General features: G+C 43.4%; 1 protein-coding gene and 2 long non-coding RNA genes across 4 annotated transcripts in view; 1 reads left to right on the top strand and 2 right to left on the bottom strand.

Annotated features, from left to right (window-relative positions):
• LOC138157148 (uncharacterized) overlaps nucleotides 1-18,696 on the bottom strand; it is a 470,623-nt gene that overhangs the window by 143,908 nt on the left and 308,019 nt on the right. The gene's annotated exons all lie outside the window — the stretch shown is intronic.
• LOC138157150 (uncharacterized) overlaps nucleotides 1-18,696 on the top strand; it is a 138,952-nt gene that overhangs the window by 62,646 nt on the left and 57,610 nt on the right. The gene's annotated exons all lie outside the window — the stretch shown is intronic.
• CHST8 (carbohydrate sulfotransferase 8) overlaps nucleotides 3,265-18,696 on the bottom strand; it is a 221,028-nt gene continuing 205,596 nt past the window's right edge. The window contains exons 3-4 of the mRNA XM_069082645.1: nucleotides 16,229-16,260; nucleotides 3,265-14,083 (exon numbers count right to left, since the gene is read on the bottom strand). Coding sequence (XP_068938746.1) covers nucleotides 12,944-14,083; nucleotides 16,229-16,260 — 1,172 coding nt within the window. The 3' untranslated portion in view covers nucleotides 3,265-12,943. The remainder of the gene's footprint in view (nucleotides 14,084-16,228; nucleotides 16,261-18,696) is intronic.

The raw sequence follows: 18,696 nt of genomic DNA, 5'->3' as shown, positions 1-18,696 counted from the left end.
ACACACACACACACACACACACACACACACACACATACACACACACAATCTATCCTCCACGAACTGCCAAAGTAATCTTGCTTGGCACATGTCTGGTCATGTAATTCCCCTGCTCAAAAATCTTCAGTATCTCCATGTTATCTCTGGGATAAAAAAAAAAGAATCCTCAGTCAACCATTTAAAACTCTTCACAATAATACTTTAACCTGGCTCTCCAGACATCATTCCCTTCCACATGCTCTACATTCTGGCCAAATTGTCTTACTAGCTACCATGTTTCCCCGATAATAAGACACTGTCTTATTATTTTTTTTGGAAAGAAAAACACCAGAGGTCTTATTTTCAGGGGAGGGCTTATGTTGTCCTGCCTCAGCTCTTCTCCGCGGCACTGCTCTCAATGGCGCCAGCAAGCAAATCACTGGGGAAGAACAGGATGACGCACTCACTGCTGCAGCTCTGATTGGATGCAGCTTGGAGCATGGCGTGCATTTCACGGGGGGGAATGGTGCATACAGAGGGTACCATAATGTAGCGTGTAGCACAGGGGATCACCTTCACTACAGTAGCAATCTCAATAGGGCTTATTTTCGGGGGAGGGCTTATTTTAGAGGAATCTTACACAGTAAGGGGAGGGCTTATTTTCGGGATGGGTCTTATTATCGGGGAAACACGGTATTCCTTGAACTCAGCATTCCATCTCCCACCCTCATGCCTTTGTAGATGCAGTCCCTCCTCATTCCCTTTAGAATCTGCAGCTTCCTTCCAGTCCCAGCTCATTCCACAGGAGGCCGATTCTGATCCCTCTAGTGTTCGGTGCTCACTCTCTCTCTCTCATCAATTATCTTATATTTACTTTTCTACTGAGATGTGTCCATCAATAGAGTGTAGACTCCTGAGAGTAGGGACTATTTTTCATGTTTGTCTTTGCATCCCTAGCACATTCAGTGGAGGGGTGGGTGGGTGGATTAGTGCAAGGGTCTGAAACTGGAATTTTCTCTATCCATGAGGATTGGCACCTGGTCTGTAATTTATGAGTCTTTGAGAGTTGCCTAGGAGGATGAAAAGTTAAGTGAGTGATTTACTCTGAGCCAAACGACAAGTGGTAGAAATGGGACTTGAACTCAGATCTCTTACACTGAAGCAAGCTCTCTGTCTATTACTCTACTCCTGCCTCTCTGCCTTGCAAATAGGAAGTAAATGCTTAATAAATTTGTTGAATTGAATTGACTTTAAATTTAGTCTTCTTCTCACTACAATCCTACCTCATTCAATGCCAGCATGGGATGAAGCTCAGACTCTTGAGGTGTCAAGCAAGCACAGACAGAGCATGCCCAGGAGGTGGCTAATGTGTCCATTTTGGCTTTGGTCACTTGCTGTTAAATGGAGGGTAGGAGGGATTCCTTCCAAATATCAAGTTTTTCTCCTTTACTCCTCTTCCAGATCTGCTCCTAACTCTGCAGACTTCACCATGTCCAAGCAGCCTTCTCACCCTGGACGCTTCCTCTGCCCCAGAAGCCCCCAGCCTCAATTGGTAAGTTTCTTTTGGAATCTCCATTTTGAGGAAGTCTTCGGACCAGCCATGTTCACTCCTCTATTCCTCTCCTGGCTCCACTCCTGACATTCCCTTGCTTTTCAGTTCCCCCTATTTTTTTTTTTGGCATTATCTTGCCCCATTAGAATACAAACTCCTTGAGGGCAGGAATTATTTTTCTTTTGCTTGTATTTTCTTCCTAGAATTTAGTATAGTTCCTGGCACATAGTAAGCACTTAATAAATACTTCCACTTAAGAAATTGGGGGAAGCTGGGTGGTATGATGGATAAAGCATTAGGCCTGGAGTGAGGAAGACCCAAGTTCAAATCCAGCCTCTGACTAGCTGTGTGACTCTGGGCAAGTCACTTAACCTTTGTTTGCCTCAGTTTCCTCAACTGTAAAATGGGGATAATAACAGCACCTCCCTCATGGGATTGTTGGAAGAAGCAAATAAGATAATATCTGTAAAGTGCTGAACACTGTTTACCACCACCTTCTTGTTTTTAGAAGCTCTTTATCCAAGAATGGGTTGACCGGGTACTTCCAAACTATACTGCTCCCAATAGTGATAGTGGAGTCACCACATTGAGAGACTCTTTAAGATCACAGTCCTCTATGTTCTGTGTGAGGAGGTGGAAATGTCCCCAAAGACAATAGCTGGAGGAAATTAAGTGCACATGGAGAGAGGAGGCCTGTGTTACAGGTGACACAATTTTAAGGGAATTGATTCCCAAGGTACCTGAAAGAGAGGATATCAGACAATTGGGAAATATAACATGCTTTGTTACCAAAAAAGCTATGGAGAAAATATTAATAACTAAAGACCTATATGCCTATGTGCCCATCTTTATAAAATCTTTAAAAGAATAATCTATATATGCAGTGACAGCATCCAAGTGGTCATTAACTTCTAGAAATCATTTCCTCCTGAGACAGTCCATTTTTTTTTAGACGGCATTTGTCTCCTTATTTTTCCCCGTTGCCCTTCATTGCACCCTTTGGGGTCAATCAGAACATCTTTTATATGTCAGCTCTTCAAAACTTTATGACATCAATTATATTCTCCCTAAGATTTCTCTTTTCCAGGCTAAACATCCCCTTTCTTCAACTGATCCTCATATAGTATGCTCTCCAGGCTTCTGGACATGCTACCAGTCTTCTGCTTACTATGAAGGCACATCAGCTTGTCTATGTCTGTCCTCAACTGCAGGGCCTTGAATCGAATGTAATCCTCCCAATGTGTCCGACTAGGCAGAGCGTGGCATCACTATCACTATCATATCCCTCATTCTAGATCAGTGTCATTCTAGATCAGTGTCATTCTAGATCAGTGGTTCTCCAGCTTTTTGGTCTTAGAACCACTTTGCACTATTAAAAATTACCGAGGACTCCAAAGACCTTTTATTTATTTAGGTTCTATCCAGTGGTGTGTTGGAGCCAGCTTGTCCAGGCTCATAAAAGTCAATTGTTAAGTTTTCAGTGTGGGCACTTAAGCCTCAGAAACCAGCAAATGCTACAAACCAGGGATTGATGTACTGTTTTGTTGATTGTCTAGACTTTTAAAAATGATGGAGAAAATGTTAATAATTCAGACTAGACTCAAAAATGGGCTATGTGTGTAGTTTTTTGTTTGCTTTTGGGAGACCAGTTTGTTAAACACTTAACAACACGTTCCTAGTTATATCCATCATCATTTACATGTTAGAAATTAAAACAGATACATTTTAAAAATATTTATTAATTCATTTTTAAACAACAATAATATACCCATTACACATTAACATAAATAACATATTTTTATGAAAAATAACTATATTTTCCCAAACCAAAAAGTTTAGTGAGAAGAGCAGCATTGTTTTACATATTTTCACGAACCTCTTTGATGTCTGGCTTAATAGAAGACAGCTGGATTCTCATAACTACTTCTGCATTCAATCTGTTGCAATATGTTGTTTTGGTTGAAGTATATGAAGAAAATTTGGCCTGACACAGATATGTAGTTGGAAAAAGGAGTATTTTGACAGGCAAATAACATCTTAGTGTCATTATGAAAATAGTTTTTACTTTGCAGACCCCCTGAATGGGTCTCAGGGATTCCTAGGGGTCTTTAGACCATACTTTGAGAACTATTGTTGCAGACACTATGCCTCTTTTAACATAACCTAGGAAATGATTTGATTTTGTTGGCTACCATGTTACACTTGTAAAGGAGTAAAGTAGTTTCATTGTTGGGGAAAACTGATAACAATAATAGCTGACATTTATATAGTGAGTTTAGGTTTGTAAATTGTTATACATACATATATATGTATGCAAAGAGATTTGGTTTCTGAGAATCTCAGTGTAAGGATGATGTAGGGCAAAGGTCATAAACTTCAGAGGTGATTTATATTGACTTAGAGCAATGAACAGGAACATGATAAGAGTTTGAAGGTAATCTCTTCACCATAACTCCATTCAATATTTTTCCTGAAATGATTCATAAGGACCCAAGCTGGTGACCATGGTTATGGCCCTGGGAAAAAATCCTTTTAAAAGGATTTTTTTTTACCACAACTGAAATATAAATTTATACGAAAAGAGTCTAATAATGGCAATAGAAAAGTTCAGTTTAAAAGACAGACTTAGTGCCCAAATATTTCTCTGACTGGTAATGTCCCAGGTCTGAATCACAAAGAGCTGAAATAACCTCTGAGGTTATGAGCTAAAAGAGATGATAGACCCTTCTGCCATGGAAGAATAGGTTGCCTAGAAGTTCAAGACCAGCAGGTGGCAGCAAAGAACAGCAGAAAGCAACTCAATGGAGCTAGCAGAGAAACTGTTCACCACCTCCTAATATCACCAGAGATCTGCAGGAAAGCAAGTAATAGCATCAGATACAAAGGGTTTTCTATCAGGAATGCCACCTTAACAGCATGAGTTGCCCTATGTGTGAACACATGTTCCCTATGTATGTATTGCCCTATGCATGTTCTCTAGCTGAAGGTTTTTCCTGTTTGTCTTCCTGGTCTCAGAGGTCATGTAGCAACCTGTGAGAGGAGTGTAATTCTTGATTTTCCTTTCATCTGTTTTGCTTCATCGTTTGATTAAGTGAATTTTGCTTTCTACTAATATGTTTTCTGGTTAGTCTAACAAAAGAAACATTGGTTGAGATTTGTGAGCTGTGGTTTTAAGTGCATGTTGAACCAAAGTATACCTTGAACCTTGACTAGCATTAAAGGGGCCAGTGGTTGACAGGTGCCTGGGTTATACAATTCTGACTCAATAATAAGCTTGCAATCCACGAACACTCCCACATCTTTTTCACAGAAACTATTGCCTAACCACACTTTCTTCTGTATTTGTGAAGCTGATTTTTTTTATGACAATCTTATATTTATCCCTGCTAAATTTCATCATAGAGGATTTCCCTCTTATTCTAGCTCACTGTCTTTTTAGGTGCTGTCTAGGTCACCCAATATTATTTCTCTCAGACTTGAGGTAGCTAGGTGTCATGGTAGATAGACCACTGTACCTGAGTCAAGAAGACTTGAGTCCAAATCCAGCTTCAGACATTTATTAGGTATGTGATCTTGGGCAAATCACTTAATTTGTATGCCTCAGTTTCCTTTTCTGTAAAATGGAGACAAGGCTAGCACCTAGCTCCTAGGGAGGTGTTAGGGATAAAATTAGACCTTCACATCTGATACATATGCTATCTATGCCTGAATTGAAATAAATTACAAAAATGTCGTACCATACAAGGACAAGGATGGACTCCTGGGACACTCCACCAGAAACTTCCTTCCAAGTTGCTTAGACACCTTACTGTTTACTTTTTTGGATCAACAATTCAGCCACTCTTGAATCTTCCCAACTGTATTATCATCTAGCCCACATTTTTTAATATTATCCACAAGGTTAGTATCAGAACCTGTGTCAAATGTTTTGTGGGCATCCAGGCTTATTATAAATACCAGTCCCCTGATCAAGTCTAGTCACTTCACTGAAAAGGGATATGTGGTTGGTATGTATTACCCTGTCATAGGATCATATATATTCAGAGCTCAAAGAGATCTTAGAGGTCATCGAGTCCAACCACATCATTTTATAGATGGAGAAACTGAGGTTGAGAAAAGTTAAATGACTTGCCCAGGGTCACATAGTAAGTGTGTGAGGCAAGATTTAAACTCAGGTCTTCCTGCCTCCAAGCCCAGTGCTCTATTCACTAGTTTCCCCAAACTCAGAGAAATCACACAGGTGGTAAGCAGTGGAGCCAGAATCAGAACCTTGGTTTTCTGGCTCCAAGTCTAATGCTCTGTCCATTGTACCAATCTGCCTACAAAGTGATCCTGGAGAAGTGAAATGGCTCATCCCAGGTCACACAGGAGTTAACGGCAGGGCCATGATTTGAATGTATTGACTTTGAATCCTCCAACTACATCCTGCCCTCCTTCCATTATGCCACTGTGCCTTCTAGCCGATCTCCCCTGATCGAGCTGTGCTCCCTTTGATTGAGGCTTCCCTTTCTACAAGCTCACAAACCATTCTTCTAACACTCTTTTTCTAATCTGTAATGAAAAGAAAATTTCATTAGCTAATATAATTCACAAATGCTTCTTCCTCACCTTTTCTTTTTTGTATTTTGGGACACTCATCTTTCTCCAGTCTCCCATTCTCCAAGATCTTTCATAGGTCATTCAGAGCAAACAACAGTTCAACCATCACATCTGTCAGCTCTTTTAGTACCATAGGATGCAGTTTGTCTGGGCCTGGCATCTTGAACTCACTGTGGGCAGATAGGTGATCTCTTATCAATCCCTTATTTATCTTTAGATTTAACTCCTTATTTATATTTTCTTTTTTTCCATTCCTTCAGCCATCTATCCAGGCCATCCTACCATCTGCCCTTTGCCAGTGCCCCACTTAGCCCAGCATCCTTCACACAGACCTGGACTTTGGCACCCTAGACCTCTCTACCCCTATATCCCTGGGGAAAGGTAATCTTTGTAATTCTTACTGTGGAGCCAGTTGTCTGGGTTGGTGACTAAGTACAAACCACTCTAACATACATAGCTGGCCCCAGACCCCAGACCCTATACCCTAAACCATGCTTCACTCTCACATCCAACCCAGCTGGCTATTCACCCACGGCATCTCACCATCTGCCTGCTGACAAACATACCTTCTTCCATCTTCCACTTCTTGCGCTGGGCACAGTAAGCAAAGCATTGCAATGGTAATAACACTGCTACTGGAATGAACTCCCCATCCCTGTGACTCCCCAGGCCAAAACTCTCCCTTGGCCACCCCTAGCCCAGATGTCTTATCTTCCCCTGCTAGAATCTGAGTTCTTTGAGGTCAGGGACTCTCTTTGTATGTATATCCTGTGCTTACCACAGTTCCCAGCACATCACCAGTGTCTAATAAACATTTTTTCCATGAATTTATTCATTTCTAGTCCAAAAATCATTCTCCAAAGAAAGAGAACACAGAGGGAAAATAATAGTTGAGTGGTTTAAACCTTATTACTTTTGCCATTCATCATTATCCCGTCTGCACCAAGCAGGAGCCCCCTCTCTTCATCTAGGTGGCTCGATGGATAGAGTACTGGGTGTGAAATCAGGAAAACCTGAGTTCAGATCTGAGCTCAGATACTTACTAGTTGTGTGACCCTCAACAAGTCATTTAACTTCTCTCTGCCTCAGTTTCTTTATCTGTAAATGGGAATAATAATAGCACCTACTTCATAATGTTGGGAGAATCAAATGAGACATCTGTAAAGTTCTTGGCAAATGCCTGGCACACAGTAGGTACTTAATAAATGCCTATTTCCCCTCCTCTGTCCCATCATTCTCCCCTTGCCTCCAGCATAACTGAGCCACCTTCTTTTATTTTACTTATTCAGCAGCCTCAGTTCATTCTAGGTTTTAACACTTCTGATGCTGTTCTAAGAGGACTGTGCTACTTTTTTGTACCATCCTTAGTTATTTGCCCTTGTTTCCATCCATTAAACATGTATTTTTAAAAATCTGAGTTGTTCAGTGAGTTCTTTGTTCAGTCACATTAATCTCTTCAGACAACTTCCAATTTTCTTCCTTATCAGAATCAGTCATGCTTGTGTCTTCAGAATTTCATTTTTAAAGTGCTTCCCAATCCCCTTGGCTTGATTTCTGCAGACTATTAGTCCATTGGGTCCTACCTAGCTTTTCTTTGAATTCTTCAGAATTCATTTTCCTCCAATCTTGGATTTATGTCAGACTATTCCTGGCTTTTCTCCCTCCTATTATGAACTAACCTCCAAAGTTCCTGTCACTTTCGGCTTAGTAACCACTTCAGCCGCCAATGACCAGCTGGATGTAGTTCATCTAACTGCAATATCATAGTCTAGCCAAGAAGCATTCTTCTTCCTCTTATTTTTTCCTTTGTGGGTAATTTGACTGAACTTTTTCTTTTTAGTGATTATGGATCTCATTTAGGAGACTCTACATTATATGGGGGATTAATGGGATTATGGGGTTGACACAATAGCTTCTGCAAATAGGAGCATTTGTCCTTTTTCCATTTGATGTTTTCCCAAGATGTGAGATTATAGGATCCCAAATTTAGAGCTAAGAAAGACCTTAGAGGCCATTGAGTCCAACTACCTCATTTTATAGATGAAGTCATTAAGGCCCAGAGAAGTGACTTGCCCAAGGTAACACAGGCAAGCAGGTAATAAACAGCAAAATTAGGATTCAAATTCAGTCCCTGATTCCAAGTTTAGTACTCATTCTACTGCCACAGCACCTCCCCCACATTCTCCATGACAACTGCAAACACTTTTGGTGACCTTATGTCCCGCACCTGCTTCACTGCTTGCCTTATATTAACAATTCATATTTGTCAGCCAGATCTAAGTCTGTAATAATGCTTCCTTTTGTTGCTTCCTCCACCCTTTGAAGAATGAGATTATCAGTAAGGCAAAAGTCACATTTCTCACTTACTCTACTTTTGAGTAGGTCACTTCTTAGTGACTTCTGAGCATCAGTAGATGTTTAGATCATTGTAATCCTGAATTCCTGCGATGTCACCCCTTATACTAGTTTACTGATCTCCTCCCTGGTCTAATTTCTTCCATCCAGGTGGCCTGTAGCATACCATCATGACAGTATCATTTCTCTTTCTCCTTTTCATCCATATACACTCTCCACCATGTTCTTCCCTCCCTACTTTGGGTTCCTGGATTTCCTCACCTGAGGTTATCTTCCTGATTTACAATGGAACTTTACCATCCAGCCATTCAACTCATATTGTTCCTTTAAATAAGGCTATATCCTTCCAGATCCTGTGCATTTGAATATAGACATCTGAGGCAATTTATTGTTGGCTCTTTTTGGATATTGGCTTCTAGAAATTAGGTCCTTTCTTCTATTTTACTTTTCATGGTGTATTTGCTGCTCTTTTCAATACTTGGTTCTTTGTGGGCAGTTTCCTCCTTACCAATCCCCTTTTATCTTAAAGCCGTCTTGATCAGATTTGTAAAATGCTTTTACCAACCCTTTTTCAGAGTATTCCACTCTTGGCCAGAAGCTTATCATTCCCATATTTTGATATGTGGTCCAAGAAACCTATATCTTATTCTCATACGTCATCTTTTAGCCAGTTGTTCCCTTTCCCAGTATTCCTTCTGAATCCCTGATCTTCAACTGGCAGTACTGTTTGGTTGAAAATCCTTTCTGTGCCTCTAACTAGGGATCCTCATCTTGGGGTCCCTGAACTTGTGTTTAAAAAAATTATTGATAACTGTATTTCAGTAAGAATTGGTTAATTTTATGATCCTATATATTTCATTTTAGGCACTTATTATTCTGGGGAGTCCATAGGCTTCACCAGACTGCCAAAGGGGAGCATGACACAAACTTGGTTAAGACTCCTGCCTTAAAATCTTCAGTTTCTCATCTGAGACTTCACAATCCTTAGCCATAATCTGAAGATTACTTCTGGTGATATCACTTAACCCCATGTGAATCATCAGGATGGTGGTTGTCAGGAGGCTCCCCTTCACATCCTGGATACTGGCCCCAGGAGGATAATAAACTCCTCTATTGTTCCTATCAGGTCAACAAATCACTGCCTCAGTGGCCTTTAGTAGGGGCCCTCACTTGTTCTTTCTCTGACCGTTACTGGACGCTCTCTCACCTGATGGTGCTTGTGGATCGATGCCATCATTCCTGGCAGCCAAAGTAGTGACTTCTTCCTGAGATGATCTATTTCCATCCTTCACAGAAAGAGCCTCACACCTACTAACGAGCTCCAAAGTTTCAGCTGTTTTTTCCTTCCTTTTCTGTCTTGCTTTTCCAATCTCTGACCTGATACTAGATGGAATTCCCCTCAGGAACACTTCATTATCCCTGATAACTTGGAAAGGAGAGCTATGTTCTTCCAGCCCTTTCACCATCTTCTCTGGGAAAGAGATCAGCTTGTACTATGTGCATCCTTAGCTGTCACTTGGTGCTAGTGGAAACATAAATACAGCATGTTTTCTTCAGATTCTAAAAAATACTTACCTTCTATACTTTCTTGAAGACAGACCTTCAGCCCTCTGACTTCTTTTTGGTAGCTCTTTTGACTAAACCTGGTGCTTAACTGTTACACTTATTTGCTACCCTGGTGGTTCAGTCACATTGAACTCCTGAGAGGAGTTTAATTTATTTAGGACTGACTTTCTTCTTTCCTGAAAAGGAGATTCTATCTGTTCAGCTCCCATTCATTGGCAATTACCCCACTACTGCCATGCCCAAATTCTGAGAAGCAAACAGAAGCCAATCCATAAAGGAAGAAGTCTAATTATCTAGTTAGATGTACCCACCCTCATATCTCCAGCTCTGTCCCTCTACTTGCCTGGTTGCCTGGCTAGCTAAGGTTGAAGTTGATGTTCAGATTAGGATTAAAGTCAAGTTTAAAGTGAGGGTTAAGGTTAGAACTATTCTAGGTTTCAGGCCAGGGTTAAGTTTGAGACCAAGTTTCCAATCAGAGTTGCTTGCAGAGAAATGGGTCCTAGACATCTGCCCTCAGCAGATGGTTTGGTGATTGATCTCACGGACTAGGATTCCCCACTCCTGTAGTTGTCATCTGAGAACAAACTGAGACTGGTCCTTCAGTAACACTTGGCATCCTCTAGGTCTTTGCTTACCATCCTATAGATGTGCCCTCTGCCCATGATGTGTCTCCATCTTCTCTCCTCATTTCCCCTTCCCTCCACCATTTTCCCTGATCTGTACATAAATAAGCTATTGGTCATGAATATTACTAATAAAAATAGGAATAAGCACTGATCAGAACTTGGCCTGGCCTTTTGTCTCCACCTCAACTCCCACAAATTTTAAACTCCAACATGATTTAGTCCCCACCACAGATAGTCTGTCCTTTTCCTTACTCTCTTCTCTCCTCCCCTCCTTTGTTCCATTATCAGCACAAATATTTTCCCTCCTCCTCCCCCTCCCCCAGAAGTCCCTACAGGTGTGGGACCTGTAACTGGACAATGCGCTATCAAGTTGGTCAGTCAGCCAATAAGCATTTATTAAGGACATTCCACAGACCAGGCACAGTATTAAGTGCTAGGGTGAGCCTGTGGGTGAGTGACTCCTGGGGTGTGTGGCTGCTGGGGGCTACGTGAAGCCTCTCACCTAGGCTCTAGGGTCTAGTCTCTCAAAACCCCCTTGTTCCCATTCTTTTGACTGAATCTTCACATCTCAGGACTATCATTTTAACTGCCCAGGAAAGGAGGTTATCTCTGAAAGCTGAGTGGTGATTGATTGAAAGCTCCTCATTACACAGGCTGTCTTCAGGATCCTTTTGTTGTGTCTAGGTGATTATGAACTGTTTTCTGTGAGACTAACAGTGCTTTTGTGTCCAAATAGTTGATGAGGATTTTCTGAAACAGGCAGGATTTTTGTTTGTGATCACGTTTAGTGGGTGTTTGGTGCATTGTTGATGGTACTTGTATATAGCCTGATGTGTGTGTAGTTATTGGTACTGTGGGTACCAATGTGTACCTTCTTTGTAGGGGGTATTATGTGTGATTGATGGTGCTTATGCATGTTGATAAGGCCTGATGATAAGAGGAGGATGGGAGGGTCAATGCTTCTGGGGTCATTTCTCCCAGCTCAGGAGGTTTGGGGAAGAACTCATAAAAACTGGCTTTAAAAGCCCAACAACTACCTGTAAAGCAAATTAGCTATGACCGTGTCTATGTCAGTGGCTCAGTGACAGGCACATGGTGCTCAGTCTCCAGGACAACACACAACCTTAACAATACAGCTAGAGACATACAGCCACACACAACACCCCTACAGTGGTACCCTTATATCAGTACACACAGCCACACCATCACACAGTGATACAGCTATACCCTCACACCAGGCACAATCCAGAACTCCAGCTCACATCTGTAAACCTCCCTCCATTCAGCTGGACCAACCATCTTTGTCTGAGGAAATGATAGGCCTTTTAGGGGACTGCACAGGGATCCAGGAAACCAAGTGTCTCCAAAGGATGAAAAGGAACGTGATGGACTGGGATGGTGACATGGGACACTAATTCCATCCCCCTGTATGCATGTGCCACAGGGTAAATTAGGAGGTAGGGGACCCAATGCCAAGTACAAGATACCACAGCCTGACCTAGTGCCTGAGTATCATACAGATGCGAATGGGTTGGGGCATGAGTTTGAGTTTGGGATAGGCCCCACTAGATAAGGGAGTTCTGAGAGGCCTGAAGTGGAAAGACTATCTGGGGTGGAGGGAAAGGCTGGACAAAAACTACTACTTAGAAAACATGTGCTTTATTGGGAACCCAATTCCACAGGGATCTCTGCCCGCAGAGCCAAAGGAAAGAGGAATATGGGGTCTGAGAATTCCCTCCCCTCTACAGAGCCTCAGCCTCCAATTTTCTGGCCTCAGACTTCTCTAGCTCATGCTTCTTGGCTTTCCATGTACCTACCTGCTTGAGACACCTTTACAATGACTACCCCAAACCCCAGCTGCATTCTGGGGACTTCCTTGTAGCCTTCAAACGAAGGAGGCATTACACAAATACAAGGGCTGAGCTCCTTGCCCTGCATGGCTCCCTGAAATGCCTCACAAACCTCCTGAGCCATCCCTCAGCTCACAGCTGAGTACATGGCACTGATTTCTTCAGGGGAGCCAGAACCCTCACAATCTGGTTGTCTTGGGCATAGTCTCAACAGACATGTCTTTCTGGGAAAGGGCAGGTTTTCTGGGAAGGCCAGCTCCCAGACGAAGGAAACACAAGGAGTGTTTCTGGGAATGCCAGCTCCCAGACTGACTCCCACTCCTCACTGTCCTTCCAGATTTGGCCCTGAATCAGAACCAGACCTTGTCCCTGAAGCTGGCCCAACACCCAGACCCTTTGCTCTTCCACCCCAGCTGTCAATACAGGTCATCAAAGGGCTTGGAGTAATTGAACATCAAGTAGTCCATGTAGTAAAAGTCATAGGTGCGCTGTCTCTGCAGGGGGGACAGCTGGGCAAAGTAGTGGTGGGCAATCCTTGTGGTTGTTCGTTCCTCATTTGAGTGCCTGTCTTTGAACCTGGGGAAAGTCAGATTCCGGGGAGCACCAATGAGGCGCAGGAAGAAGTTGGCATCTTCCTCCATGCTCTCAAACTTGCCCACAAAATCATAGTCAATGAGACAAGGGCTGCACAGTCTATTTACATGGTCCCAGTGAATGTCCATGCCCACTGGCCGGTGCACATCCAGCAGGTACTGGATGAACTCGGAGAATCTCACACCCGAGCCTGTCCTTAGAGCCTCTCGCGTGGCATTCACACGATACCTGGCAAGAATAGCCTTGCCAAAAACTGGGTGATAGTAGCTATTGGGGTGCTCAAATTTGTCTCGGAAAGCAGAGACCAGCCTCTCAAAGGGCTCCCGGATGAAGAGCATCTTGGTGTAAGTGTTAAGACGGTAAGAGATGCCCTGGCGGTCGAAGCCATCCAGCCTCTTCAGGGTGTTACTGTAGTGCACAGTGTTGTGCTGGATGTCCCTGGTGGAGGAGGCCAGCCCACTGAGGACCATGAGGACCCGCTTCCAGTTGGAGCAGCCAGCCTTCGGCACCTCACAGTAGAGGACTCGGTACTTGTCCTCCACAAAGATGCGGGACACGTGGTAGGGCGTGATGACCCTGCGACTGTTGCTCTTGTACTTGGTGCACGTATCCCGCATGATCTTCTTCCGCTCACGCTGCACCTGGTAGAGACGTTGCCAGTGACCCTCAGAGACTCCGGCCTCCTGGGGGCCCAGCTGAGCCAGAGTGACAGTGGAGCTGTTCAGAGCAATGACGATTGGCGTCTTCTTGATGAGAAGCCTCCTCCGGCGCTGCCGGGGCTGGACTCGGCCACCCTCCGGCCCAGGCTTTGCCTGGTCTCTCACCAGAACCACCAGGCTGTTCAGCTGTCGCTCCTGGCTCCGTGCCCCCGGACCTGGGGAGCCCTGGGGAGTGACCTTTGCCAAGGCTCCTGCTTTATGACCTGTCACTCTCCCATCCTGGCTACTACCTGGTGGACAGTCCTGGGGGAGAGGAAGAAGAGAAAAGAGGGGTTAAAAGGGCCACTGGGCACTAGTGACCAATAACAAAGCACCCTACAAGGACCAGCCTGCCTGCTAAGATGAGAAGTCACAAAGACCTCACGTTCATTACTTTACCCTTATTTATCTTTCAGAGCAGGAGGATAGAGCAGAGATAGCAGGTAGACTTTGCAGATGTCCCAGAACATCATGGCGGCCTCAGCCCACATCACTGAGCTACGTGTTTCTAGGGTAAAGAGTGCTAGACTTAGGGATAGAAGGCTTGGGTTCGAGAGCCTGATCCTTATTATCTGTGTGACTCTGGATGAGTCTCAGTTTCCTCCGCCAAAGAAGATAATGATAAACATACTACCTATTTCATGAAGTGGTTGTCAAGGAAATTTTGGAAAGCTTAAAGCAGAATGGGAATGGGAATGATTAATTTTAGGATCATAGATATTAAATCAATAACATACTTAAGAGATTATCTAGCTCAGGGTTGGGGAACCTGTGACCTCGAGGCCACATGTGGCCCTCTAGGTCCTCAAGTGTGGCCCTTTGACTGACTCCAAACTTTACAGAACAAATCCCCTTAATAAAAGGATTTGTTCTGTAAAACCTGGACTCAATCCAAAAGCCGCACCCAAGGACCTACAAGGCCACCTAGAAGGCCTTGAGGTTGCAGGTTCCCTACCCTTGATCTGGCCCAACCTGCTCATTCTACAGACGAGCCTGGCTCTTTCCTAACTTTCTAGTCTTCTTACATTAACCTTAGTCACCTTCACATACTCTGGTTTTACTGTTCATAAAAATTTTAAAAACAATAGCTAGCATTTATATAGCACTTTATAAATTTACATACCATATATATTTATATATATACTACATAAACTTAAAGCACTTTATAAATATTATCTCATTTTATCCTAACAACTACCGGGGAAGTAAGTACTATTGTTACTTCCATTTACTGAGGGGGAAAATAAGGTAGACGGAGTGACTTGTCCAGGGTCACACATCTAGTACGTGTCTGAGAATGGCTTTGAACTGAAGACTGTCATAATTCCAAGTCCAGTGCCCTATCCACTATGTCTCCCAGGTGTCTACTGAACACATCACTCCACTCTATCTCCAGAGCCCACGCCTTTTCAGTGACTTTTCCCAGTGCCCAGAATACTTACTTTCCTTACCTCCTGGCTTCCCTGCCTTCCTTCAGCACTCAGCTCAAGTCTCATGTCCAGCAGGAGACCTTTCTTGGTAACTTTACCCCTTCCTGCCCCACCCACCCCTTATTGCCTTTCCTCGAATAATACCTCCCATTTACTCTGTATATATCTTGTATGTACAAATTTTTTTGTATGTTGTTTCCTTCATTTGAATGTGAGCCTCTTGAGTGGCAACAACTGTGTATTTGCCCTTTTCCATATCTCTAGCCCTTCCTTAGCATAATTCCTGGCCCCAGTAAGTGCTAGCAGATTGCTTGATAGATTGAAGTGACCTTCCCAAGGTCACTATGTACATAACCTGTAGGTACACTATGTACCTAGCATCTGACTCAGAAGCAGAGTTGGGATCTGAATCTAGGCTTCTGAATGAAATTGATGCTCTTTCTGCTAAGCCAAATTAACATACTTCCTCAAGTCTGTTTCTCCTTTTGGGATCAGGGAGAAATGATAACTCTCATTTTACATAAGGGGAAACTGAAGCATGTAAAGGCAAATGACAATTTTGTATGGTTATCTGGATTATTTGGGCCAGGACTTGGATTAACATTTTACTTCTTGTCTCCGATGCTAATAAGTTTCTAAGTTAACTGGGGAAGACAGTGAGATGAATTTTTATGTGGGTAAGTGGGCTGGTTGAGGGGACCCTCCACCTGAGGCCCACAAGGGTCCCTGCCCAGGACCCTGTGGATGTCTGTATTAGAATGGGCTCTGCTAGCGGCTGCAATTATCAAGGGAGCCACTAGGTGGAGGAGTCTCACTAGATCCCAGTTCTTCTTACCTACTGCAGTTTCCTGGGGTTCTCCACCCACCTAAGATAGACAGCCTCTATTAGCCGGACCCAGAGCAGCTGTGCATGAGGAAAGGTGAAATTCATGGCTTAGAAAGGCCCTAGCTACTTTCCCTTGGCAGCAGCAAAACTTACGTTTCGGTGGTGCTGAGCATTATATTTCACTCCTGAAAAGAGAACAAAGAAAAGAACATGGTTATTAGGCCATCCTTACCTATGGGCCTTGCATGTGCACAAGGGTGCACAAGCACCGGCCACAAGCAAACAGGCTTCGTTTCTGCCCACGTCCAAGAAAGTCTGCTTAATAAATGGCTACAGCGACAGGGGGCCTGGCACCGAGCCAGCCACGGGTCTCCCCGTGCCAGGTAAAGTTGCCAGGCATACTCCCATAGTCTCTACTGCTTCCAAAGAGAAGAAAAACTGGGCCCATAATCAAGAGGGATCTAAGTGGCTATTTGTGCTAAATAACACTTTTGAGTGGCATTTTTCTTCCTGTCCTCAGATGGCATAAGGCATAATGGAAGACTACCAGTCCCGGAGTTTGAGCCCCAGCTCTGACAATTATTAGCTACACAACTCACTGAAGTGAGATCTCTGAGCCTCAGTTTACTCATCTGTACAATGAGGATAATAATCCAAATACTCCTTCCTTTTCAGGGTTGTTATGATGGGAAGTGCTTTGTAAAACCCAGAACACTGTAGATATCTAGGCTATTACTAATATTTATTAAGGGATGGGATCAGACTTCTGGTCATAACTCTTGATGCCCCACATAAGCAATTTTTATATTCACATGACTTAAGCCATTTGTATCTTACATGATTATTGACATTACCTCAAAAGACCACAAAGGCTTAAATGGTTTGCATCCTCTCCCAGTCCCACAATACAAACTATTCTCCTGTACTTACCCCCTCTGTAGCACAAGAAGGGACCTCAAAAATTCCAGATCTATGGCTGGATAGAACAGATCCACGAGAAGCAGCTGCCTTTCCCCTCTGTCCAACCTCACTTCCATAGTTCTTTTTTCCTGCTCATCTGGACCAGCCTCCTTGCACCTTCACCTTTCACTCCCACCCCACTGGGTTTATTAGAATTTCCAGTTTTGCTCTTTACCCTACTGGGCATACCCTCCCCACCTCCTCTTCCCTGCCCATCCAAACTCTAGGCATTCTTTAAGGTGCAGTTCAAGTCTGACCCCCTCCCTGACTACTTCAGTGCAGTCATTTCTCCCTCCTCTGACCTTCAGCCTTTATTATGTTTACCTTTTCATGTAAGCATGGCTGACTTGCTTTTCCAACTAAGCCAGGAGTTCCATGAGAGCAAGGACTGTCTGTATCCCCACAGGTGCCTTTAGCACAATAGGCCTCCAATAAAAGCTTCTTGACTGAGGGAGGGAAGGACTAAGCAGCTCCTGGGTTTCAGAGCCATTCTCCCTGCTCCCTTGCTGTGGTTTTTCTTTGGTGCTCGGGACACAAGAAGTGGCTTTATATACCCAGACTCCACCTTAGAGTCCGCTGGAACTAAAACTGAAATGCATGGGCATCTCCCACACATCCATATGTGGTCGGCTTTTGGAGGGGCACTCGGGTAGACAAGGATGAAGGGATGCTACTACATTAAAGAGAAGATTTATGGGAGCACAGAACATAGAGCTGGAAGAAGCCTTTGAGATCATCTCGTCCAATTCCCTTACATTACAAATGGGGAAACTAAGGCCCAGAGTGGGAAACTGACTTTCTCAAGATGACCCAGGAAATAAGTGATAGAATTGGAATTAAAACTCAAGTCTTCCAGCTCCAAATCTAGTATTGTTGCTGTTTTCCCATGATGCTATGCTGCAGTCTGGGAGGGAGACACTCATTTGCAAAAGTCAGATCTCCTGACTTGGTTCTATATAGGAATAATTTCTCAATCTCAGAATATGGCAAATGTACCCTCTATCATCAGCAGCATCATGAATAGCACCATCACTGTTTTTGGCATCACCATCAGTAGCAGCAGCACGGTCAACACCGTCATATTACCATGTCCATTATCACCATCTGTATCACGATCTATAGCATCAGCCCCTTTATCACTGTTATCATCCCTTGCAAGCTTGCTATTGTGGGCTCCTCATGCATAATGACTCCCATGCCTGTGGTGTGTCTTCTGGTAACAGCGTAATTACAGATGCCTTTAGCTAAAGCCCTTGTTTTACAGCTCTGATTGCGGCTAGAGTCATGGGCTCACTCCATCATATTTCCTTCTGGAGACTGCAGTTGTTAAATCATTTCTCCTAAGCAGTGTCACAGATCCAGAGATTTGCTTTGGCTGTCAATTTTGTCAACATGTAGAGATGACAATTTGCATATTTACATATTCATCCCAGAGCAAACTAGTTATACCGAATTGAGCCAGGCGTGGGGTTGAGAAATCTACTTTTTTGTGGAAAACTGAAACTTAACTTCCAAATGACCCAACTTTGTCACTTTTGAGTAACCTCTCTCCAGCTTCTCATTAATCAGACAAATGTCACCTCAATCCAATTCACCAAACATCTATTAGATACTTATCATATATAAGATACCAAGCTAGAACCTGGAGATATTAAGAGGAA

Source organism: Petaurus breviceps, unplaced genomic scaffold (assembly GCF_028583685.1).
Source record: "Petaurus breviceps papuanus isolate PSGF00001 unplaced genomic scaffold, PetGlider_PUasm1.0 171, whole genome shotgun sequence".
Taxonomy (NCBI): domain Eukaryota; kingdom Metazoa; phylum Chordata; class Mammalia; order Diprotodontia; family Petauridae; genus Petaurus; species Petaurus breviceps.
The sequence above is the reverse complement of the archived record's forward strand: the minus strand, read 5'-3'. Positions and strand labels throughout refer to the sequence as shown.